The 25,751-nt window shown below is 42.5% G+C and overlaps 1 protein-coding gene across 4 annotated transcripts in view; it reads right to left on the bottom strand.

Moving 5' to 3' along the window:
• Positions 1-23,119, bottom strand: part of NTM (neurotrimin) — a 396,476-nt gene extending 373,357 nt beyond the window's left edge. For all 4 annotated transcript variants that reach the window (XM_047071627.1, XM_047071628.1, XM_047071629.1 and 1 more), the window contains exon 1: positions 22,953-23,119. In XM_047071627.1, the coding sequence (XP_046927583.1) occupies positions 22,953-23,119 (167 nt within the window). The remainder of the gene's footprint in view (positions 1-22,952) is intronic.
• Between the last annotated feature and the right edge of the window lie 2,632 nt (positions 23,120-25,751).

The raw sequence follows: 25,751 nt of genomic DNA, 5'->3' as shown, positions 1-25,751 counted from the left end.
ACCCAGCACCATTTTCTTGTAACCCAGGAACTCAGGCCCTGACACTCCTGTCTTTAAATGCTCTGATGGCTTCCTCTCTTATAATGAAATGAGACCCAAATCCATTCATTACCTGGCTTTCAGAGTTCTGCCCATCTTACCCCTCCCACCTCTTCCTGCATCTCTCTCCCCATTGTCTGCTCTGCTTCTACACAATGGTCCCTTTTCTCTTCCACCAACACAGAAAACTTGTTCCCCTTGTCTGGAGAGCTCTACTCTCACATCCTTCTCTCCAGTTAGATCTTAGCTCAAATGTCACTTCCTCTCAGAGAGACTGTCACTAAACCACCAATCTACAGAAGCCACCCAGGTGGCCTAGATCACAGCACTTGGTCCTATTTGATATATTTGTGTAAGTCTGTTTGTTCACTATATCTTCTCAAGGGAATATAAGTTCCAAGAGCACATTACATCTCTCTTATTCACAGAACCCATGGCACATCATATACACACAATAAATATTTCAATTAGAGAATGAATATTTACTCTATGCCAGGTACCACTAAATACTTAATATGGACTGTTTTATTGAATCCTCAAAACATCCCTACAATCAGTTTCTATTAATTGCTATTCTTAGTTTATCAGTGAGGTTAAGTACATTTCTGAGCTGACACATTATGCTAGGATATCCTCCAGGGAATAGTGTTCTTGAAGGGCTGCCATAATAACTATAAAAAGCCTTCTTATTCATTGAAAAAGTATCAAAGCTGCTTCCTCAGTTTCAGTGTGGGGTTTATTTGATTGAGTCCTAACTTCTTTAAAACTGGAAATCCTATACCCAGCCCACAGGGTAACTACAAATGGGGAAATGCAGTGCAGCTGCCAAGAGCACAGACCCTGTGATTAGTTGCCTGGGATCAAAACCCCATCCAGCCACACTTTAAGCGTAAAGCCTTGAGCATGTTCCTCAAAGCCTCTGTACTCCTGGCCCTCATTTGCAAAACAGGGATGATCGCAGATCTCTAAAAATTAAGTGAGATACTATGTAAAGCATGCGGAAAAGGAACGTAGCCAACAGAAAGAGTTCAGTAAAGGTTTGTTAGAATTTTTATTCTTACTAAATATATCCTGAGTACTTAATTACCTAGTACACCCTTCTCTCCGTGGAGCTATATTATATATATTACAATAACCCAAATTTATTGCTCCTGGGACTGTTATATTAAGAAATATTCTTCCTCTTGCTCTGCTTTTGCTTGGGTATAGGTTAAGAATACTTGAGAAAGAGCCTCGTAGGGAAACAGGGTACATGGAAGCACTAACTTAATAAAACTCAGTGATTAAGCCTGGGAGAGTCAAAGAGCAGTCCAGAGTCATTTGTCTTCAGCAATGGAGGAAACTAAAGAGGGAGCAGAATCTGGCTATGTCCTAACATCAAATAATCATCTGGTGGCTGGACTGGAAAACAGCAAGTTCAGTATCTCTCTGACCTGGATAATTGAATTTCTTACTTAAGGAAAAGCAAATTCACTGAGGGTATGGAATTCCTAACCTAAACAACTGTCCTGGGGTGGAACTTGGGCAACAGGACAGGCAAGAAAACGCAGTGACTCACAAATTGGCCACATGTAAGGGGAGCGCTGAGCCGGCAGCAGTCAAGCTTGTAGGTCTGGAAGAGCAGAGCCTTCCCAGGACTTGGGGCCACACCTGCTTCTGCCTTTGGTCTCCATGCCTTTCCAGTGACAGTCCTGGGCCCAGGAGCCAACTGGCAGTGCCGGCCACACTTGCAGGAGAAACAGTGCACCACTGCCAGCTTTCAGTGACAAAAGGAGTGTTTATAGCAGGCACGCTGACAGCTGTCCGAGAGCCACATTTATTTACAAAATGTTAGTTAAATTACTGACAGTTGGCGCTGTGGAGGAAAAGCTGAGAGAAAAGCTGACATTTCTTGATCTAGCGGGTGCTCACAGCACGGGTGCTGCTCCCCTATTTATTAATTCCATTATTTGCTTGTTAGTTGATCTATTTATGACTTCTGGCTTATTCACCGGCCATTGCTTTTAAGAGGCTTTGAGTGTCTGGGCAGTTAAACTGCTCCACGCAATTTGGTTCCAAAGGCCTCAGGGCTGAAAGTTGCCTCAGGATTGGCTGTTGCAGCCAGCCTCCATTCTCTACTCCTCCCATACTGGCTGCTCAGCAGTCTTCCAGAAACCTCCTGAGGGCAGGGTGTAAATCCTGACCTGTTCTTTGCCTCGCCCACTGGTGATAAGGGCGTGCTCATTAAGTTATGAATAATCACCATAATCAGAACCATCTCCTTTTTCCTCTTCTGTTGATCAGAGACAGGTTTTCTGTGATGAAGCTGGACAAAGTGTTTCCATTTTTTATTCTTTCTGACAGGGGCAATTAAGATAGAGGAAAAAGAATTTGGATGATAAATGAAGATCAACATCCTGGCTGTGAAGAGTTTTAGACACTAAAGCGTATTTCCTACGCAGCTTGTTTATACAATCTCTTTACCCTGATGTAGAACAAAAAGCATACATTGCCTTAAACCACTGTATTTTTTGCCTTAAACCATTGCTTTTTTTTTTTTTTCTAACCTGTTTGTTCTCCTGTCAAAAGACTGTATGTTTCTGTAGAAAATCTAAAATACACAGGTAAGTGAAGAGTAATTAACTAGGCCTTGTCTAGATATCTTATTTGAAATAATGGCCTTCATCCTCTTATCTCCCACACTTGTCACTCATTCTTTTTCATAGCATGTATTACCAGTTCCCATATGCCGTATTTTGTATGTATTTTGTTCACGGTCTGTCTCATTCTGCTGGAAGGGAAGTTCCACGAGGCCAGGCACAACCCCTGGGGAGGAACCAGTCATGAGGCCCAGAGCTCTGCTGCCCTGTCGTCAGAAATGGGCCAACTTTGGTTAGTGGCCTCGTGCTGCTCTAGGCCAGTGTCATATTCGGGCCTTGCCAGCCCAGTCACCCCCAGCCCTCACAGACTTAGCCCCTTCTTGCCTTCTTCCCCATACCCCACAGTGTCCATTCTGTGCTTCTCCAACCCACAAGCCCGTTTCCCAGATTACAAGTGGGATCCCAGACAGGCAAGTGCCATAGATTCCAATCTCTTTCTGAGGTGCTGGTTCTGAAGCTTTCTCTACCTGGCCAGACTGGAGGCTGGCCAAGGACAGGAGCTATGCTTTCTATATCCCAGTAGCCCACACAGTGTGTAGTACAATGCCTTACACATGGGAGCATGTGTGCAGGAAGCCCCAAGACTTATCATAGCAGTATGGGTTTAAACGGTAACCTATTTTCACTTTATTAGGTTTTATAACATTGACTTTTTCCTGATTTCATAAAAATAAAAACTAGTTTTTAAAAATTTAATAATTATAGAAAACACAAGAAGAAAATCAAAGTCACTCATAATTCCACTACTCGGAAACTTTATGAGCATTACTATGTTGATATTTGAGCCTTTCAGTGTATATTTTTAGCAGGTGTTTGTGTGCATACATACACATTCACAGGGCACTGAACCATTTTTGAATGATGAGCTGTAGATCATTTAATTATCTGAAATGACTTAGAGTTCTTCCCTTATCCATATTCAGTAAGATATTAATTTCAAATTATTAGAAAATACATAATGTTAAATGAACATTTACAGTATAATAAATAAAATGTTTTTTTTAATATAAAGAAATAAGCAAACAAACATAGACAATGCATTATTTAAGAATATCTATACATTTGGTAAAGCCTTAAAGAAAAAAAGGAAAGAATAAAAATGTTCAGGGTAGTGGCCAGCCCCTCAGAGGAGACGGGTATAAAAAAAGGAGGGAACATATGAGATTTCACAACTAATGGAAGGTTCTACTTCTTAGAGTAGGTGCAAGGCATGCAGGTGATCAATCTGTTATGTTTTTATACATAGATATATCATACACATATTGAGATATAAAATATTTCATAATAAAAGGAAAGTAATACATATTTTGTTCCCAGTATACAGGAAATATTGTGCTACTGAAATAAACATTTTATCAGCATTTACTGAGCGGCTAGTATGAGCCAGGTCTATACTCCCAAAGGAAAGAGGACCAATCAAAGGCAACCAGTAACACATGATCTTCACCACTGCCCAAGTGCATGGACCATAACCTCATCACTACTTGTCCCAACCATTCCCAATTTCTATTAGGAAAGAACTTGGGGACAAAAATAGTTCACAGAAAAATTCAAAATGTATTTTCAACAGGAGCTATGTGTAAATATTTCCTTAAAAATGGGAGTATGTTTAATTAATATTTTATCTGCAACTCAGCAGTAATTACTGACCCAAAATGCCATAGGCATACACTGTAGGGTTAAACAATATTGCACTAAGGCAATCATAACAAAGCAAAATGAACAGTAATTATTTACTTTTTTTTAAGTAATGAAACAATTTTTTTAATTAAATAAAATAAGAGTAATAGTTTATGAATCTCTGCTGAAGCTTTTATTATAGATCATTTTTTTCAGGGCATTTTATTGATTTCAACCATCATAAGACCAAGAGCAACAAGGGCCTGGCAGTGTGGCTAAGCCTTCAGTCATAAATGAAAATGGAAGTCTAGGGATGGTAGACTGTTTATTCATCCAAGGAAGTCAAGGCATTTGTACTCCTGGGTAATTTCATGATCCATTAAGGAATTTCCAAATCCTCACAATGTAACAGTTGGAAGTGGCTTCATTCTTGGTGAACCAGTATGAGCCTAACCAAAGACATACAGAAAAAGAGCTTTTCCATAATTATGGTAAGTGCTGATTAGATGGGGTGGTTCAGGTCACTGTGGGAGCTCAGAGGAGGTTCATTTAGTCGGATTTGGCTCTGTCCAATCAGTGATACACAGATACAAATCAAACATGGTCTTTGCTTTCAAGAAACTTAAAATTAAACAAGGGTAGGGCATGAAAATAATAGCAAAGTGCAGAAAAATGAAAAAATAATACATAGCACCCAAAAATGATCAAACTGTTCTAGTAGCTTCCATAGCTCTAAGAATAAAATCCAAAGGGGTCACTATGGTCACTGCAGCCAAGTGGCCTGGCCTTGGCTCTGCCCTCCTCTCCACAGTCTGGGCAAGCCAAGATGTTTCCACCTCTGCACCTCTGTATTTGCCGTGTTTCTCCCTGTTACATCTTTCCCCAAATGTGCACACATACTGACTCCCTCACTTCATCAGATTTCACTCAAAAACCCCACCTTTGAAAGACCTCCCCCAACCAGTGTGGGGAGTGTCTAAAATTAGCACCTATTTTATTCCAGGTGCCTGGGCAGCTAGTTGGTTAAGCGTTCGGCTCAGGTCATGATCTCAATTCATGAGTTTGAGCCCTGCATGGGGCTCTGTGCTGACAGTGTGCAGCCTGCTTGGGATTCTCTCTGCCCCCCTCTCTCTCAAAATAAATAAAAATAAATTTAAAAAAAACCTTAAAATTAGTAGGTGCTAATGTCTCCCTTCCCTTACCTGATTGCTTTCTTCTAGGGAGTGTGCATCACTATCTGACACTGTTATCAGGTGTTGAATAATTATTTTTTTGAGCAAACGACGCATGGTCATAAACAAACTATGGGAATCTGGGTGAATAAGAGGTTTGTTCCAATTGAAGATCAAGGGTGAGATTATGCTGTTTTCAGTCTTTCCACCAGACTTGGGCCTGGGAGAGAGGGGAGAAACAAGGAATAGGGGAGAAGGGTGTGGAAAAACCAACCAGGCTAAGTAAACCACAGAGAATATATACTGGAGAACCTTAAGGGTACCTTTGTAGTAGGACAAAACACAGACGAGAGTAACAGGAGAGGTCTGTGTCTGGAAATCCGGGCAAGAGTCACAACATGGATGTGACGGCCTGTCTTCCATCAATCTTCCATCCATGATAAATAGTTTTAACCTTTTTTTTTTCTTATTGCTAATTTAATGTACTATGAAAGAAAATAACATGTTTAATGCTTAATATACACCAAGCACAATAGCTGAGATTTTACAAGTTATCTTACACAATTGTCATAAATAACTATGATGATGAATGAGATGACCCACACAAAGGTTTGTATTAAACACTGCTAATGATGCTATGCTTTGTTGTTTCTTCCAACAATTCTGTCAGGTAGGTATTAAGGTGTTATCTAGCCCCATTTCACAGATAAGAAAATAAAGCCTCAGAGAGGTTAATAATTTAACAAATGAGGTTCTAACTCCAGAGTCTCTTTATTCCCACTACAGAATAATTCTCAATTAGCATGTTTTATGTAGACCAACAAGAGTTGAGTGTATATATATATATATATATAATATTAAATATATTAAATATATATATATAATATATATTATATTTAAACAAGCTATAAGGAACATTTAGAAGCTAGGCATCTGCCTGTGGGAAGCTGACAATGTGTCAACCCACCCCCGAGGTTTCCTTTAAATTCCCATAATTTCATGTCTCTGTTACAGCTTCAAAAATGCAGTCCTTCTCTGGTTAAACTTCCACACTCTCAAACATCTCACCTTTCATTTGCCCTTTTAGTTCGTAGAGAAAACCTTGTTGTGAATGGAATTTTGAAGGCCTGCTGGAAATTAAGGCTTGAAGGGCTAATATAAACCAGAGTGGGCGATAACCAAGAGCCAGTGCTCATTCAGCAGGAAGGTCACCAGCTCTAGCACAGTTTCAGTGAAAACAGAAGGCAGCAGGGAAATCATTTGCTCTGGAAAAAAATTCGAATATAGCCTCTCATCTAGGCTAACTCTCCAAGTCTTCCACTCAGTACACGCTCAAAGTCAGGCTTGTCTCTCCCAGAGACTGGAAAGGGCCTGGGGAAGGTGCAGGACTGAGTCTCTGATGATTCCCACCACCTGCTCTGAGCTGCCCAGCATCCTGGTGGGATCCTGGGAACCCGGCACCAATTACTAATGATACATTAATGGTAACAAGCAAAGCAACTATTTTTTCAATACCAAAGATAACCCTAAGGGTAGGGAAATGTCAAACTGAATGCTTAATAAAGTTGGTGCAAAATGCTCTAGGGGTGCAACGCTAAATTTTCAGGCAGAAATGGAGATGATCCAAGGACTGAAAAAAAAAATGTAAAAACCTCACCTTCTTAGCATACGCAGTGTGTAGGTTTGATTACTGAATAGAGATATGAAATATGCGCTAAATAATTCTTCTGAACAGCTCATTAGGTCTAATCCATCTCTGATTTCTATGAGTCCATTAATTCCAAATATGTGTCTGCTTATACATACACACACATCCACACAGGATCATAAAATGCCAGCTTAATTTCACAATGTAATATCCTGGAAATGGCAACAGGTAAAACGTCAAATTGGATATTATGCAGATTTTCAATGTTTATAATTTTCAGATGTGATAAATGGCAATGACAAAGCATAATGGACCAAAGAAGGATGACATTTCAGTTAGAAAACACTAGGTCCATATGGCTAGATGTGTGTGTGTGGGGGGGGGGGCGAGGCACCAAATATTGGCTGACACAGAACCACAGAGCTGTAACAACCCAGACAGTATCCACATGGAAACTATACACAGCAAAGAAAATCAACACAGGTGTTGTCTTTGTTTATGTGGGATTTTTATTTATTTCTAATCTCCTAAAATCTGTGCTGCTATCAACATTTGCTCCTTAATTTGTATGTTATACTACAGCTTGCAGACACTCAAGGCCCCAAATGTTTTTTTGTTTTGTTTTGTTTTGTTTTTGTTTTTTTGTGGGATTTTTTGTTTGTTTTTTTGGTTTTTGGTTTTTGGGTTTTTTGTTACTCATTACACCATCTTCAGTTTTGAGACTGCCTCCTTTTAGTACTGCTCATTTTTCAACTGGTCATGAAACTTGCTGATTTCTCTGCCCAGAATGTTTTTCCTGCTGATTCCTACAGGGATCATACCATGCTCCTGACCACCCTGTAAACACCACTCTCCCTGCACCCCAAGGTACTGTCCATTACCCATATTTTAAATTCTGGCATAGTGCTTTCCAATACACAAAGTACTGTTTGTCTACTTACTTATTTAGTAAAAACTGGACCTGCCAAGTACAGTTACACAAGCTGTGTGCTGCTCAAGAATGCTGGATGGAGGGAGTTAAAATTTCACATCTCTGTCTATCCCACCAAGAGGCCTAGGGACTGAGTTGTCAGACTGGAGGAAGGGCACCTATTTCTAACTAGTCTGTTTAAGTTGTATGCTGGAAGAGGACACTCTTTTTTACATTTCATACAAGCTGCAGCCCCAGTCTCCCTTCACTTAAAATCATTCTGTGAAAAAGAAACTCAGTACCTAGTACAACGCCTGGCATGTACAAGATACAGAGGAAGTAGTGTTGAAGTGACATAAGGAAGTTCATCCGCTTATTCGCCAACAATGCATTAAGCTCCTATTATGTGCCAGGTGTTGTGAGTCATTTGGAGACAGCAATGAACATAAGACAAGACTCCTGACCCCTGAAATGCAAAATCTTGTAATAGAACCACCTTAAATCTCTAGGTGTCTTCATTGCCTCTGTTCCTTGCAGATCTCCTACCACAACTGCCCTCCTCCTTCCCTTTCTGACCTCTTTTCCCCCCTTACTCAAATGCACAAGTGACTACCCCACCACCTGGTCACACTTCTAAAAGGTAACCTCTGACAGTGGTTTTCTCTCTTCTTCAACATTTTTAAGAAAAAGCTTAAGAATCATCCCATCTGTCTCTTTACTGTGTGTCAATTAAAACACTGAGTGTTGGAATATCTCTAGCACAAAAGGTTACACTAAATAAGAAACCTCCAGCCATTAATGAGCAATTTGTCATCTAAGAAGTATTTTCACTAATTACGGTATGTCTCCAGTCGTATCCATTATGGACATGTGCTAATTTACTTCAAGGTAAAACTTTTCTTTGTCACTGGTTTTCACATATTCTGTAAAGCAGACATTTTACTTGCTTCAGAGATGTAAAGAGTCAAGCAAATGAAAATCAAACATTTGAGGCTTCAGTTTGAAAAGGCCATGGTTCCCACTTTCAGCCACATATAAAAATCACCAGAAAGCTTGCCAAGAAATTTTAATAAGTGCTTAAGTTTGGACTTTTTTAAGAACTCTGTATATCTCTATGCAACTGATATCAGAAAATAGGCATTATAATAGTTTTGTGGAATTATATCGTGTAATGCTAGGTACTATAACAAATGAACTAAAAAATCCCAGAAGCCTATCACAATGGAAGCGTAATTTTCCTTCATGCGATAATCTAACAAATGAGGTTCTGGGTCAGCTGGTGGGGTGGGTGTGGAAGCCCTGCTCTGTGGAGACATTCAATGACTTGGCTGATAATGGAGCATCTGCCCAATAGGACATGGGTTTCCAAGGTAATTTTGGACATCAACATCCAGATGGCGTAAAGAGAAACAGCATGAAGTATTTCACATGGGAGATTTTTGTGGGCCAATCCGCACATAACTTTGCTCACATTCCTCTGGGTAGAACTCAGTCACGTGGCCACACCTGAATTCAAAAGAGCCTGGGAAATGAGAGTCAAGCTTTGTGTCCAGGGAAGAAGATAAACAACCTATATATTTTTGAACAGCTAACAATCTCTTCCTCAAATGTAAAGAACTGAACAGAGCAGTAGGGTCAGGCCCTGCCTTCTCATTTCAGATGCAGGGAAACTGGGAAACAGGGAAACGCTAATTTTCTTAGCAGCATCCCATGGTGAGTTGTGACAAGCTAGGCCTGAGACTCGGGTCACTCCAGCCCACAACCACTATTCACCTTCCAAAAACAATGACCTTTGCTGAAATTCTTCAAAATCAGCCCACCACAGAGGTGCAGGACTTGCAGGAACATCAGCTTCCACCGGGGCACCTGGGGTCACTCGATTCAAAGGAATACTATTTGCCCACAGCAAATGCATTTCATGCTCTGTCCTTCCCCCTCCATATGAAGCTAACACTTACTGAGTGCCAGGCACTGTTCTTAAATACTCCCTATTTCCCTCCTTGTTCACTTCTATTATCAAACAACCACAAAACTGAGGCCCAGTGAGGTTAATCAATGTGCCAAGGGGCGCCTGGGTGGCGCAGTCGGTTAAGCGTCCGACTTCAGCCAGGTCACGATCTCGCGGTCCGTGAGTTCGAGCCCCGCGTCGGGCTCTGGGCTGATGGCTCAGAGCCTGGAGCCTGTTTCCGATTCTGTGTCTCCCTCTCTCTCTGCCCCTCCCCCGTTCATGCTCTGTCTCTCTCTGTCCCAAAAATAAATAAACGTTGAAAAAAAAAATTAAAAAAAAAAAAAATCAATGTGCCAAAGGTCACACAACAGGGAGGTAGCAAAGCCAAGATTTGAATCCAGGGAGATGCCTGGCTCCAGACCCTCTACTCAATCATCATGCTCGGTAGCCTTAAGGTAGAATTCCCTTAATAAATAGTTTTAAAAGAAACATAGGGGACATAATATACATGGAATAATATGTTAGAAGTGAGGCGCATAGCCTGATTTCTAAGTGCTATTTCCTCCCCCCTCCCCCGCCCCGCCGCGGTGATCAGACTCTAACCAGAAACTAGTCCTTATTTTCAAGTGTTTATTAGATTTTCTATACAACCTCCTGTGAAAGTGGAAATTTAAAGGTCCTTTAGCCTCTGCCCATGTAGATTTTATGAAGTGTGTCACAATACCCTGACACACTTCCCCATCAACTTCCCATCCCACTCAATGCCCTGGAAGACAAAACCAAGGCTAGATCACACCCACTCCTTTTGAGCTCTGTTTAGGAACACCCAAACTTCTGCCAATTCAGATATATACATAAGTCCCCTCTTTCTGATAAAAGATAAATAATTTTCACTGTTAGCAGCTTACTATTATTCCTAATAAAGTTTTCATTCACTCCACAACTATTTCTTAATATATGCCATGTTCCAGACCATAATTTAGCCACTATAAATGAGAGCAATAAAGTCAGTCGCCTTAGGGACCCTAGTTTTAGTGGAAGAGGCCATAAATACATAATAGATGAATAAATAACAGAATTTTCTGAGTGTTAAGGGTGATAAAGAAAATTAAACCTAGGTAGGGAAACACAGGAGAGTGGGGGCCGGAGTATGGTTATCTCAAACAGCAAGGTCTGGAAAGTCTTCTTTAAGGATGGGGTATTTGAGCAGACACACGAATGTCATCAATATCCTGCCATACAACATTGTGGTGGGTCCTGGCAGAAGAAAGAGCATTTCCACAGGCAAGAATGGACCTGGTGTGTTCAAGGAACAACAGAGAAGTTCAGTGAACTGCATCCTTGTGAGTGGAGCAGAGGTGATAGAGGGAAATTCTGAGGGGTAGGTAGGCAACAGGCAATAAAGAGTTGTTGTTTCTTTTTTAAGTTTATTTATTTATTTTTGAGAGACACAGAACATGCAAGAAGGGGGAGTAGCACAGAGAGGGGAGACAGAGAATCCCAAGCAGCGTCTGCATTGTCAGTGCAGAGGCCAACGTGGAGCTCACACTCACAGACAGTGAGATCATGACCCGAGGTGAAATCAAGAGTCTGACACTTAACCAAGTAAGCTACCTAGGCACTGGCAATAAAACATTTTTTTATACCATTGAAGTGTTTGTATTTCAACCTAAATATTACTGGAAGCCACCACGGGGTTTTGAACAGAGAGTGGTATGATTTGAACAATGTTCTTAAACTTGAGCCATGAGGTAGAGAATGGTCTCTGGTAGAGCAGAAGGGGTTCAGGAAGACCAGATGAGATGCTACTGGAATAATCCAGGTGAGAGTTGGTGGTGGTTTTGACTAAAAAGATAGTGTTAGAGATGGTTAAAGTGGTCTGATTCAAGATATATCTTAAAAGTAAAGACAAATAGGATGTATTGATAGATTAGATGAAGCATAAGAGAGAAAGAAAAAAAATACATATTTATTGGGTCTTGGGCCTGAGTGGTTGAATGAATGGTGGCTTCCATTCCTAAGATCAGGGCTTGGGACAGACAGGAATGGAAGATCAAGTTGGTGGCTGGAGGTGGGTTAAATGCAGCTACCTCTGGCTGGAGGCATTGAGTTTGAAATATCTGAGCCATAAAAGTGGACCTGTGGATTAACACTAGGATATATGATCTGGAACTCCAGCAGGAGAGACTGACTGGTCAGGGAAGAGCAGAAGGCTGCAGCAAGAATGGCTGTGGGTAATGCAACCTCACAGCCCACATGCTGACATGATTAGGGATTCTGAGAAAGCCAGAAAAAGAATGCACAGAAGTCACAATGAGTAGCAAGGAGGATATCTATCCAACTTTTAGGGCTCATGGTAATCAGTACATAGGAAAAAAAAAAAACAGTCTCTTTTGACATGACACTAGGAATGGAAACAACTCAGGAAAAAGAGAAAATTCAGGGAAAAGACTGGAAACAGGGATTTTGCTGGTGATGGATCATGAAGCTGTAAGACAGTAAATAGGAAGGTTTGGAGGATTAGAGGGAAGTCTGCAGTTGGTTCAGATCATTGGAAGTACAAGACCATATGGTAATAATAAAAATCTAGACGATGATACATGACCTAGGTGGAGGAGTGGGCTTTGACTTCTGAGGTGACTCAGATAACTGAGGAGTGAGAACTACAGGTCTTGTCCTGATGGTCTCTTAGGAAAAAAGAGGGTAATGAGCTCTGAATATAGTTATACTCCAGATCAGCTTCCTAGATATTTGTAATGGAAAGCCTGGGGGGTCATGACTAGGATAGTAACTGCCATGCCAAGAACATTCAGGGCTCTGACTGCTCCTCTATGGACTGCAGTGGCTTGTGTCACAGTGGGTGATGGGGTGGTCTAACCTAGCTTTTCAGTGGTCCTTTATATGGTGGTGATTATTTAAGAGAACTCTTCCTTTGTAATTTCTTTCTCCTAGTGTATTCATTTCCTGGGGCTGTTATAACAAAGCATTACAAACTGGATGTCTTAAAACAAAAGAAATTTATTGTCTCACAGTTCAAGGGACCTGAAGTATGAAATTAAGGTGATGGCAGGGACATGCTCCCTATGAAACCTGTAGGATAGAATCCTTCCTTGCCTTTTCCTTCTGGTGGTTCTTTGGTGATCTCTGGCATTTCTTGACTTGCAGCTGTATGATTCCAACCTTTGCCTTCATCATCACCTGGCATTCTCCCAGTGTGTCCTCTGTGTTTCCCTATGTTCATCTTCGTATGAAGACACCAGCTGTCTTAGATTAGGGTCTCACCTATTCCAGCATGATCCCATCTTAAGTTCATCGATTACATCTACAATGGCCTTATTTCCAGGTAAGGTCACTTTATGAGGTACTGGATGTCAGGACTTCAACATATCTTTTGTTTTCTTTTTTTTTTCTTTATTCTTTTGGTAGGGAGCACAATTCAACCCACACCACAGTATTACCCTTTCCAGTTTTTATGTATAATAACTGTACCAAATTAAAGAGAATTTGCATGTATTCTCTATCTTATTTTCTTCCTCATTGCTTCTGATTGTTTAGAATTATTATGGATTGAGCTTTCCTGACAAGTAAATTTGTCCAAAGATGCTTATTCTGAGTGTGAGTGCACTTTTCTACTCATCCTCTCCATTAGAGCCTGTTTGAAAGCCAGAGAAGACCAAGAAATTATTTTTACACAAACACATCTTCCTTTGCCAACATGTGGCCAACAAAGCTTTATCTGACTGTTGATTTCAGTTTTGTCACTTTCCATCAGTCTAATGGTTGATGCTTTTTTCATTAAAAATTCTATTATTTAAAAAAATCCATCAGCAAGATTGTAAGATTAATTCATATGTTCATTTTATAAGACAAATCTAAATCCCAAAAGCTTTCTGAGCCAAAGCATCTCAGACTGAGAAGAGGGCAAGTTGGCCAAATATGCCCAAATAAGCCCAAAAAACCAAGCCACGTGATCAATGAGATTTGAGAAAGCCAGATGCAGAAAGGGTGAGACTTCTATCTATAACTTCAATTAATTTTAGCTCCATGGCATACGTTTGAAGTGAAAAGGACTGTTTTTGTGGTTCCATTGGTGATCTCTGCAGTCAATTTCTAATGCCAGGTGCAAGGGTCTTGCCCCAGAGTTGGACAGAAGAAAAATTACCAAATGCAGAAAGACTTCCTTCTCAATTTTCCCTATTACTGTGCAAGTCCTGAGCTGGCCTCTGACTGCACAGGAGATGTGAATGAATGGAAAAATTACAATCAGAGAACATTAAAGCTAGAAGGGCTTAACCCCCTCCCCACCCTGGCCCAAGCTAGGGCATCCCTATCTCTATTTGTCTGTTGACTCCAGTGGAATTATCACAGAAAAATCAGTCTCCCAAGGAAAAAAGTCTACCAATCCTAAATCTGCACATGAACTCCTGACCCCACTATTTGTTTCAGAGAACCTGCCTCTACAGAGCTTTCTGTATGGCTTTTTCTGGTAGGAAATTCATCTTCAGAGCCATGAACTGTCACAACTTGCTATGCAACAATCTTGTTATGAAAAATAAAGAAATACCTTTCTTCTCACTCCCTGTCAGAAGTAAAACAGTGTAAGAAATTATTTGAAATGAAGAAGAGTCCTAGGATCTAAACAAATGTGTAGAGAAAACACCAAAGTATAATTACGGGTGGGTGGAGAGGCATTCCTATCATTCTAGACATTCCAGAAGCATTACATGGTGTATCAATCAAAGGGTAGCTATGGGTGTTTAAACTGCCATAGTTTATAATGAAAATTGCCAAATGTGTCAATATTTTATATATATATGTGTGTGTGTGTGTGTGTGTGTGTGTGTGTGTGTGTGAATATGTATATACATATGGAGAGAGAGTAATAATTATACACTAAACTTTGTGTGTATTTCCTTTTTAACCAAAAATAACCCTTTGAGGTAGGCAATAACTGTCCTCTTTATACTGACAGATTAAAAGCTTTTGCCTGACAGCTCACAGACACAGTGCTTGAGTCAGGGTGAGCAGAATCCTATCTCCTAATCCGTTTTCTTTCTAGCATACCACTTCCACTAGAATATGAGTTAGTATGGTCTTGTTTGTTGGAGACCTTTGCCGCTATCAGTTGTGCTCCCATAAAACATTCTTATTTTCTCCTCCTCATCATTGCTCACATGCAATTTGGAAATTGTGTCCTAAACCCAAGTAATTCTTAAGTTCCTAAATGTAGTACTAATTGACCATCTATATGAAGTTAATTGTATTGTTTATTTATTATCAGTAATCTATTACACATAGTGGGAACCCATCAACCTTATCCCAAGGAAGAAAAGTAACGTCAAATAATACAAGGATAATGTTATTTTTACCTGTAGGTGGAAACTCTGAACCTAAGAGAATAAATACACTATTAACATTAATTATAATTGTTTTCAGGATTCTCCCATGTTGAGAGATGCCAATGGTCCTACTTCTAGAAAAACTAAGAAAAAAGTTTGTAGGTCAAGGTTTCACCCACTCTGCTTCCCACTGCCAGAACAGCCATACACACTGGCTTGTGGGATGCTCATAGAATTTTGTTTCTACCTTGATTTATTCAATATCCCATGCCAGAGTAATACATGGCAATGTCTGATGATTTGCTAACTCTCTATGAGAGTCCGAGACTGCTGATCTGAAGCAAAAGGTTGGTGGAAGAACCTGGAATAGACTTACTCTGAAAAAACTATGGAGATTCTAGGGTTGTCTAATGAGAAGGGACTTGTAGAGGCCAGCTGGGCATTCTCTGTGTCTCCACACCATCAAAGCTTAAACATTCCCATACTCCATTCCTAAAATACTTCAAGAAAGGAGATTCTTACACTTCAGGACAAGGAGGAAAAGCCAAATTCACCTGGTTTCTAGAAGGAGTACACCATGGCAATGAAGCAAAGAAGGGATAGATTGAGAAGAGCCCTGTGGTACAAAAAGAGAACCAGCTTAGAGTCAGATAAAACTTGTTCCAAGCCCCAGGCTCAGCCACCATCTGACTGTGTGATCTTGGAAAATGTCTCACTTTTCTCTGTGCTTTGGTTTCTTGATCTGTAAAATCAGAATAATAATTGCATCCATCTCCTAGAGCAGCTATGAGGATTAAATAAGGCTATGAGGACTAAATTAGTAGAGTGCTTAGCATGGAGCCTGATACAGTAAACAGTTGTCCTATATGAAATCAGAGGTGGAGAAGGCTAAGAATACAAACTTCAGTGCCAGACACAATCAGCAGTGAGAACCAAGCATGGTGACAAATGCTTGCTGACTGTCATGATGCTGTCAGTGTGACACTTTTGCACTTAGTAGGAAACGGCGGCCTTCTTTCAGGCACAGGTAGCCCTATACTAGGGCTCACAGCTAAGTGAGGAATCATGGGCTGATGTCAGCTCCACCTCACCCTTCCGGAAGGCATCTTTGTACAAGACTTATGATCACTATCTCATTATCTGTAAAACCAGGTGGTTGAAACAGATCTCTGCAATCCTTTCAAACTCAAAAGACAAAAGCAACACTTCTGCAAAGCACCTATGATTGTAGGTGAGGAATGCTGGAGAACCAGGCTGTCCCTCAGTGCCCCTTGCCATGCTCCTATGACAACTGGCATAAACCTTTCTCCTTCTGCCCCATGCTCTGTTGGGTTTTTCGTTTTCCCATTTTAGTCTTTGGCTCCTCAAAAGGCTGAGTATGCTTCCAGGAGCCTCCCTCCACAACTCCATCTGTCCATGCTCTTCTGAGCCACAGTCCACCGGCTGGATCCCTGGCAAGCCCCGGAGGTGAGCACACAGTGGTCGATCTTGGGAGGAGGCAACACAATCAGAACAGCACATGGTTCCTGAGTGGCACTGTTATTCTGAACCAGTTAACTCATTAAGAATGGATCAATAGTTACACCACGAGACAACCATTGCTAGCAAACTCCAAAGAGAGAGAAAGAAGGATGGGCAGAAAGGTACATTTTGGTGCCCGTCCTCATCTTGAAAATGCTAATCTCCTTGAGGTCTACCTGGGCTTAAACACCTCATCAGAGAGGAGCTCCTCTTCAAAGGCTGAAGGACTGGATAGGGAAGTGACCTGGCAGAAAGAAGACAAGTGTCATGGGTGCAGCTATGAAATAACCAACAGATGATGTGGCCCATCTGTGTCCCTGACAGAAAGACACCAGCCCAATTACTTATCTGTAATTGTAACTTCCTCAAGGGCAACCTCACACATCTGTGCAGACTAGTCAGAAATGACAGTGAGCCAGTAACATGTCGAGGGCAAGAACAACACAAGACAACCAAGGGAAAAGGACAGAGAAGGGCAAGGAGAAGAAGGCAATGATCTCAGATTTCCTTCATTTGTTCACACAACAAATATTTACTGAGAGCCTTCTATTTTCCTGATCTTGCGTACACAGTGCTGAATAAGAGAAGGTACCTATTCTCTAGTTAAAGTCCATTTGGGGAAGACAAATCATAAACACATAACCAAATATATGAATAAGAAAACTTCAGATATGGATGACTTATCTGAAGAAAAAAAATCCAAGATGAAATGCCAGTGTAAGACTGGTGTAGGTGGTAGGGATTATTTTGACCTTGGGTGTCAGGAAAGGTTTTAGTGAGGGGTTTCCATCTGAGCTGAGACCAAAATGATAAATAGCTGTCCATGGAAAGATCTAGAGTAAGGTATCCCCAACAGTTATGAGCACAAATAGAAGGCCTCTGTAGCAAGAATTCATCTTCTACCTTTATGAGGTAGAGAAAAGGCCAGGATGTCTACAGCAGAAAGACAAGCAGAACAGACATTCAGACTTTATTAGCAAAAATGATAGGCTAAGTCATGTGCTGGATGCTGGGATACAAACATGAGAAAGTCATCATTTTGCCCTCAAGAGACAATGGAGTAGCTGAAGGGATAAAGAGAGAATCCATCTGCTATCAAGTGAAATGCTAAATTTTTCACATGATATGAATAAAGGGCTACAGCTTCCTATGTTTAGAAGGGGACTCCATGGGTTTCCTCAAGTATCAAAAACAAATTCTTCTGTGCTATTCCATGGAGTTGCTATGGCAAAATCCAACTTCAATCTCATACATTTCTCAGATCTTTTCTTCTTAACTCATCTAAAAAAACAAACAAACAAACAAAAAACAAAACCTCAACGTTGTGCAGTGGCAAAGCCTACACTCTAGACATGTAACAACAGGTACAACTTAGCTTTTGATACTCACTTTGCAGATGATCCCAGTGAAATAATTCACTATACTACTTGTCACCTTATTGGGGGAATCTATGACAACACAAAACACATTCATCAGAACTTCCAAACGATAGGTGGATACTTAGTGAAAGGTCTCCAATCATTTTTTTTAATGTTTATTCATTTTTGAGAGACAGAGTGTGAGCAGGGGAGGGGCAGAGAGAGGGAGACACAGAATCCAGAATCTGAAGCAGGCTCTAGGCTCTGAGCTGTTAGCACAGAGCCCAATGAGGGGCTCAAACTCACAAGCTGTGAGATCATGACCTGAGCCGAAGTCAGATGCCCAACCAACTGAGCCACCCAGGTGCCCCAAAAGGTCTCCAATTAATGACATCCACATAGTTGAGTACCTCAGCTCTCTCCTGCTCCTCACTTTTTCCTCAGCATTTCCACAGAGAATCCCACCCCACATGGAAACAGGATGCTCTTTTCTGACCACATGCACACACATTACCCACTTCCTGATGGGCACACTCTGCCTCACCTGTAAGTTACCTCTTTGTCCACAGCCCAGCCTTTTGAGTTGGACTTAAGGCCCTGGAGTACGACATCCAAGCCTCATGCCTTTTTATACCCCAAAACCCAGTTCAGAACCCTTCATGTAAGAACCACTCAATAAACCTTTGTTGGTTGACCACAGCTGTATTTTAAAGTAAAATGATGGAAAAATGCAGTAAAGAAATAAGTTGAATATAGGCTGGGGGATGTTTTTGTTTAGTTTCTATTCATTTTATCTGTTCCATAAACATTTGGGAGTACACAGTGCTCATGACACTACAAGGTACGATCTCTGCATTCCAACAGCTAGCTGTTCCCTATTTCATGAGGAGAAAGAACATAGAAGGTTCAACAACATTGCAGGAAAGGGTCTAAGCCAAAATGACTAGAAGAGACACTAAGTACTAGCAAGGAATTAGAACACAGAATGCAGCGGGGAAAGTGTGGTGTCCAAAATGAGGGAGTAGAGTCCTGAGTCAGCTTCCAGCTCTGCCACTTAACTACTTGTGTGATATTACCTAAATTTCCCTCTGTGGGCCTTAGCTTCCATAGCAAGGAAGTTGGGATAATTAAGTCTATTTCAGGGAGTTGTTCAAACATTAAATGTTACTATGTATACAAACTATTTAACACATACAGTAACTGACCAATCATTGACACTACTATTCATCTTATTAACATTATTATTACTACTGCCTCATAACCTGGCTTCAACACTTCCTACCTGTACAACTTAATCAAACAAGGTAAACTCTCCATGCCTCAATTTCCTCATCTGAAAAATGGGAATAATAATAGCACCTACATCACAGGGTCTCTATTAGGGTTAAATGTTAATGTTATGAAGCTGTATGACAGAGAAGATGCTATGAAAAACAGACTCCTCCCTGACACATAGCAAATGCTCCCTAAACCTTTGTTAATGCTATTATTATGGTATATCCTGTTCTACATAACCTCACCTTTAAAAAAAGATATGCATACAGATTATCAGCAGGAGGGCAGAAAGGGTGGGTGATAGCAAATTGTTTGCGATTTTTTTCAGGCTGTCAATGGCAGGCTCGGGTGAAAGGTTTCCCAATACCTCCACAAGGATCGTTAACACTAATTGGATGAAATAAAACATTTTTAAAAGTTTCCTCACATTAGAATCTGCTGCTGAAGCATTCATTCTTTGGGGACTGGAAGACATCTTCAAAAAATAAAACTGGCGAGAACAAAGAATAAAATGAAATCAGAGCAAAAAGTCCTCTGCTGGTTGAGAAGTAAACTACAAGCGTCACCCACAGCAATGTGGACACGGTTGCTCTCCAGGGCAGAGCGGAGGTGCTCCAGGCCTCCCTAGTTGTATTCTGTGTAGCTTAGTTGCATGCTGAAAAAGAAAAGAAGAGAGAAAGAGAGAGAGAGAGAGAGAGAGAGAGAGAGAGAGAGAGAGAGAGAGAGAAGGAGATTGAGGGGAAGGAGGGAAGGAAGGAAGGAAGGCAGGAAGGAAGGAAGGAAGAAGGTAAAGAGGGAAATAAAATGAAAAGATCCACATAAATACACAAAAAAGAAAGAAAAACTCCAAAAAATAAAAATAAAAAAAACAAAATTCCAGAGCCCTGAGACACTGCACTACAACAATCTAGAATCAGGTTTGCAAATTTAGCAAATTTTATGCAAACAAAATACATTCTGAAATTCCTATTTGCTTCTTTGCACACCAAATTACAAAGACTGTGTTTGAGGGTTCAAAGGCTCCAACTCCACAAAAGAACACCTCAGCATGGCGGACTTTGCTTGTTCTAGTGCATAAGAGCCTGGGAAGAATGAAGGTTATCCTGCAGAACATGAGCATCCTTTGTGCAGGTCATCTGATACACCTGCAGCCCGATTCACATCCTAAATCAGGCCCTAGCCAGTGGGTCAGTGTCAGTCACATCCTAGCTCCTCTAATCCCTGCCCTATAAGGCTCCATCCACTGGAAGTGTCTTCCTCCTTATGTCACTTAGACATTTCGTCCCAGGGGCTGGCACAGAATGGCAGGAGATGTTCTAAGAGAGTCTTTTTATGTCACAGCAGTGTTGGGTCTAGAGAAGAAGCCCCATCATATTCCATTTCCTCCTTCTATACCCAAATAAGACCAGAGCAGATGTGAAAATGCAAAGAAACATTAGCACTTGAAAGAGACAGGGACAGGGAAGCCCAAAGTGAGCAAGAAAGGCATGGAGGGAAAGATAAAGAAAGGGAAGCAGCTAGTCCATGATAATGCAATTTTAAGTAGAAGCTGTTCCTAACTAAAGCCCATGCCCTGGCTCAACATCTGCCAAATTCAGCCACTCTCTAGAGAGTCTTAATTCTCATGAGACTAGGAAGATGCTTTCTGAAGACCAGATCCTGGCTCATCCAACCCCCCTTCAAATGATTCCCATTACAATATGGGACAATTATCTATAAGGCCCCTTTGCTATTTCTTTATCTCCAAATCTCCACAGAGCTGACTACCTTCCACCTTCTCCTTGAAAATACCATCCCATCTGTTTCTAAAATGTTCTCCATGTGAGACTGTCTCTATTTCATCTCTTTGGGACCACTCCTTGCAGCTAAGAGTTAGGGACAAAGGGAACATCCAGAGAACACTAAATTCATCATCGTATTGTGTTAAGGCTTCTTTTTTGCACTTCTCTTTTAGGCAGCCTGAAATCACAACATTTTTAGAGCTCCATGACATCCCTTGACAAAGCAGATACAGTAATTCTGGGGTGGGAGGCAGTTAGATATTTAACCTTTGTCCAAAGTAGTTGCTGAAGGGCTTAGTGGAAGAGGTGGGTTTTCTGAGCCAATGGGTAACTAGGAGTTCACTGGGGCTTTGGGGGTTAGCTCCTCAAAGACAATGGAGCACGGGATGTTTGTAGGCCTTACATATGTCCTTAAATCACACACTTCATTTGGCAATGTCCTGACAAGTCAGCTCTGTATTGCCAGAGCCCCCTTCTCGACATTTTCTATCCTGTGGATATTCCCTTAAGCGTACCATCCACAAACAACGCAATTTTAAAAGAACAGTCACCAGGGGTAAAACAATGGACACCAGTACCACGATTATCTTTCTAAGAATCTTTGAATGCAAAGCATGGGAATATTGCCATGTTGCCTTAGAGTCAGCTCAGTAGCCCAGTTTGGAAAACTTTAAGTAAGAGAGAATATTAAATCAAAGAGAGGCAGAGAAATGATTCTTCATATGAACCTTCTTAACTTCTGCCTCATGCTGACTCTCTCTAAAGAGTAAGATTTCCCATTATCATCACTAATTCTTTGTTACCCTCTCATGAGTGATACATTTCTTAGACACTGGAAATTGAGTTAACAAGTCAGTAGGCAGGGTCATCAGGGACATAGACTCATCCCATCTTACACAAAACATAGCCAAGATTCTTCTCCTCCTCAGTTTCTGTAAGCCTTAACCCCAGAAACCCATCAGGACCCAACTCAACATTGAAATATCCTATCTTTTCAGTAGATGAGTTTTGCACACACCATTTTAGTGGGGGGGGGGGGGGAAAGAGGGAACAGCTAACCAGAGTAAATGATGTTTTCCATGGACAAATCAGACTCATCTCCAGGACTTCAATCTCAGAAAGCCATATTTCGACAGGAAAAAGCATGTCCTTCTGCCCACCAGCTCATGGCATGAAGGCACCCCAGGAAAGCCCAGACACAGTCAAGCCCAGGACAAAACATCAGGTCTGCCAGAATACAGGAGCCCACTGGCAACACCCCATGGCACAGGCAGAGTGAAGGCATTCAAACGGAGCCAGACTCGTCCTTTGGGACTCATTAACTTCAGAGATGACTGTTCATGCTGAGCCCCAGCCAGGTCCCCAGTCACCATAGCCACCAGGTTCGGGCACACACAGTGTCCATGCCACTGTCCTCAATTTCAGTGACTCCCTGTCTTAGCCGCCCCTCACGCTTACCAAGTCCTGAGCCAAGGAGGCCAATTTTGGAGAAACAGCTCATCTCCCCAACCTCTGAGCGTTTCCCTAACACCACCACGTTCCCGGGGCAGAGCACTCAGCTCCCCATCCATGAATCGTGCAGCCCAAGGAACCAGCGACCTCCGTGCCAGCTGCGCCAGAGCTCACACCTGCACCCCTGCCCCTCTCCCCCCACAACCCATACAAATCATTGTTAATTCATAGAAGAAAGACAGCTCCCTACCTGAGGGTGGCGCTCTCCCCCTGCCGGACCGTCACGTTGTCCATAGCTTTGGGGAAGGTGGCATCTCCGCTGCGCACGGGCACTCCTGTGGGTACAAGGAACAGCAGCCTGAGAGACACGACCACGAGGCACTTCCAGGGCAGGAACAGGTACCCACAGACCCCCATTCTCGACAGCCACAACTTCCCAGAACTCCGGCAGCTGCAAGGCACACACCCCCCGGGCGAGCACAGGAAGTGGGTGGGGTGAGGGAGCGAGCTCAGGGACCGAGCAGTGAACTAGCAGCGACCGAGAGGCGCGAGAGGAGAAAAGCGCGCAGACTCCTCCAAGTCTAATATTCCTCCCCCGAATCCGGCCTCGGATAACCAATTTCCACGGAGGACATCCACGGGGTGCTTCCTCGGTGCTGCTTCGGCCGGGGAAGACGGCCAAGAAAGGGGAAGCGCAAGGCAGGTGCAAAGGTGTGGGCACGTCTCAAGAGCCCCTTCTTCCCGGTAGCAGTTCTGACATGGCACTTTGGAGTGGAGTAAGCACTTTGGTACCAGAAGGGGACAGGGGGTGGGTCAGATCCGGCTCCCCAGAGGTGGTCTGCAATTCCTCAGTTCGAACAAGGGGAAATCCAACACTTTCTTTGTAAGTTTCAAAGGAAGGATCGCCAGGAGAAAAACAATCCGTAACAATAGCCGAGATGGAAAGTGGGGCACGCTGGAGGCGGCTCCGCCGGGCTTCGTGCGATCCGGACCCGGTGATCCTGCGGCAGCCGCCTCGGTCAACTTCCTCCGAGCCGAAATGCGCTCTGCAGCCGCTGCGATTCGGCCAGTCTCGGGGGAGGCAGTCGCCGCGGCGGCGGCCGAGGCAGGAGCGGCCCGGCGGAGCGCACCGCGGCGGCCCCTAGCTCGCTGGCTGTCTGGCTAGGGAAGACGAGGCGCAGCCGGCACCGGAGCCGCGCGGACGCCACGCTCAGCGGCCGCCCCCGGCCTCCGCGCCGCCTTCCTCCCGGGAGCAGCCCCGACGCGCGCGGGCCCCGACCGCCGGGGTTGTCATGGCAGCAGCTCCATCACTGACCGCCACTTTCTCCGGGGCCGGCGCCGAGCGAGCGGGCTTACTGCGCGCTCATCCTGGCGGGCGGGCGCGGGGCTCGGGGCGCGGGCGCCCACCTTAACCCCTGCCGCGCCGCGCCGCGCCGCGGCAGTGCACCAGCCGAGGCGAGGAGTTTAACCATTTACCCCCTTGAGGAGCTGTCACTTCCAAATTAAGAAGAAAGGCAAAGTTACCTCACAATCTTAATAAACCCAAGACATCTTAAAAAGGGTCACAAACTAACTAGGAAAGGAAAACCCTGCAGCATGCATGCATGCACCTTTAAAATTATCAGATTAATTCCATTAGCATTTAGAGTAAATTTAGAGTGTTGGAGGATGCTTTAGAATAATCTCATTTTTATTCAATAGTCAATGCCCACACCACCAGCACCCCACCCCCCACCCCCAGAAGCTACTTTCCAACACCGGAAACTCAACACCACCTTTCTAAACAGATCTCCCATATATAAAATAAATGCAAAATCACAGAAGTCTCTTAGTGTGTAAAAGTGGCAAAATCGCATCAAAATTTTGGTCAAGTTTGACACTAACTTACATTCTTTATTCTTGTTTTGTCGACATTAAAAGATGCTAGCCCTGCAAAAGTGCTCATTCAGATGAATGAGTGTGAGCCACTTGCTTTATTTATACTGCGGACTCCCAAGTTTCCTGGGTTTCACAATCTTGCAGAGCTGATTTCAAATCATCTTAAGAGGTGTGTTTTTCGAATTCTTGAAACCCAGGGAAAAACTGGTTTTGCTTCAGTTCTTGTCACTTCTCTCTAGCTGCTGTGGGTCCCTGTATACCTACATTTAAATTTCTCCCTTAAGTCCAGCTATGAAAGAATGCAGTGCATTCCCCTTCCTGGGCCTGGCCCCTGAGCTAGGGAGAAGCCCAGAGCAGCCCAACCCACACAGCTGTGCTAAGTAATGCTAACATGTTTTCTCCTCAGGGACTTCCAGATCTAAGCCCTCTACACTGACCCAGATTTTTCCTGGGCTTAGACAAGAGGCAACCAACAGTGACTTTGTTTCTTCTCCCTCAACTTTCTATCAGATACAACCAGGAATCTGTTTTTTGTTTGTTTGTTTGCTTGTTTGTTTGTTTTGTTTTTTTGTTTTTTGTTTTTTTTTTTTGTTTTCCAATGGCTGTTAAATAACAGAAAAAGATGTTCTTTCCCAAATCCACCTAGCCAAAACCAGAATGATTGATACATTATAACTATAAGTGTCCCAGTGCCAGAAAAGTCCTTACACCTTGCAGGTTGTAACCACTACTTGCATGTAGGTAACATATGTGTCAGAGATAAAACAAGCATTTTACCCACCATACTGCCTTACCCTACTTTAGACTGGTAGGGATGGAGATAGGGTTTGCAGATGTAGGACCCATACTCCAGGGTAACAAAGACAGACTGAGCAAATGTGTCTTTTTTCTTTTTTCTTTTAATAGTTAACCAGAAACTGGTCAACCGTTAAAAGTTGAGCAACTTTACACTGAAGATCTCAATTAATCCATCATTAGGGCCATTTTTTTCTTCATCTCCTCTGGTGACTTTTCCTGAGATTAAATTCTCAGGGAAACCCACCTGCTACTTTTGGCCAGTAGGGACCCTTTGATATATAGCACCAAAAAAAATCAATTGTCAACTTACGCCTGCAACAAATGACTTTACTATCGGGGCGGGGGGGGGGGGGGTGGGGAGCAAAAGCAAAAA

The sequence above is a fragment of the Lynx rufus genome, unplaced genomic scaffold, assembly GCF_022079265.1.
Source record: "Lynx rufus isolate CCGP_SWC_20201006 ecotype Redwood Valley unplaced genomic scaffold, mLynRuf1.p SCAF_9, whole genome shotgun sequence".
NCBI classification, from domain to species: domain Eukaryota; kingdom Metazoa; phylum Chordata; class Mammalia; order Carnivora; family Felidae; genus Lynx; species Lynx rufus.
The sequence above is the reverse complement of the archived record's forward strand: the minus strand, read 5'-3'. Positions and strand labels throughout refer to the sequence as shown.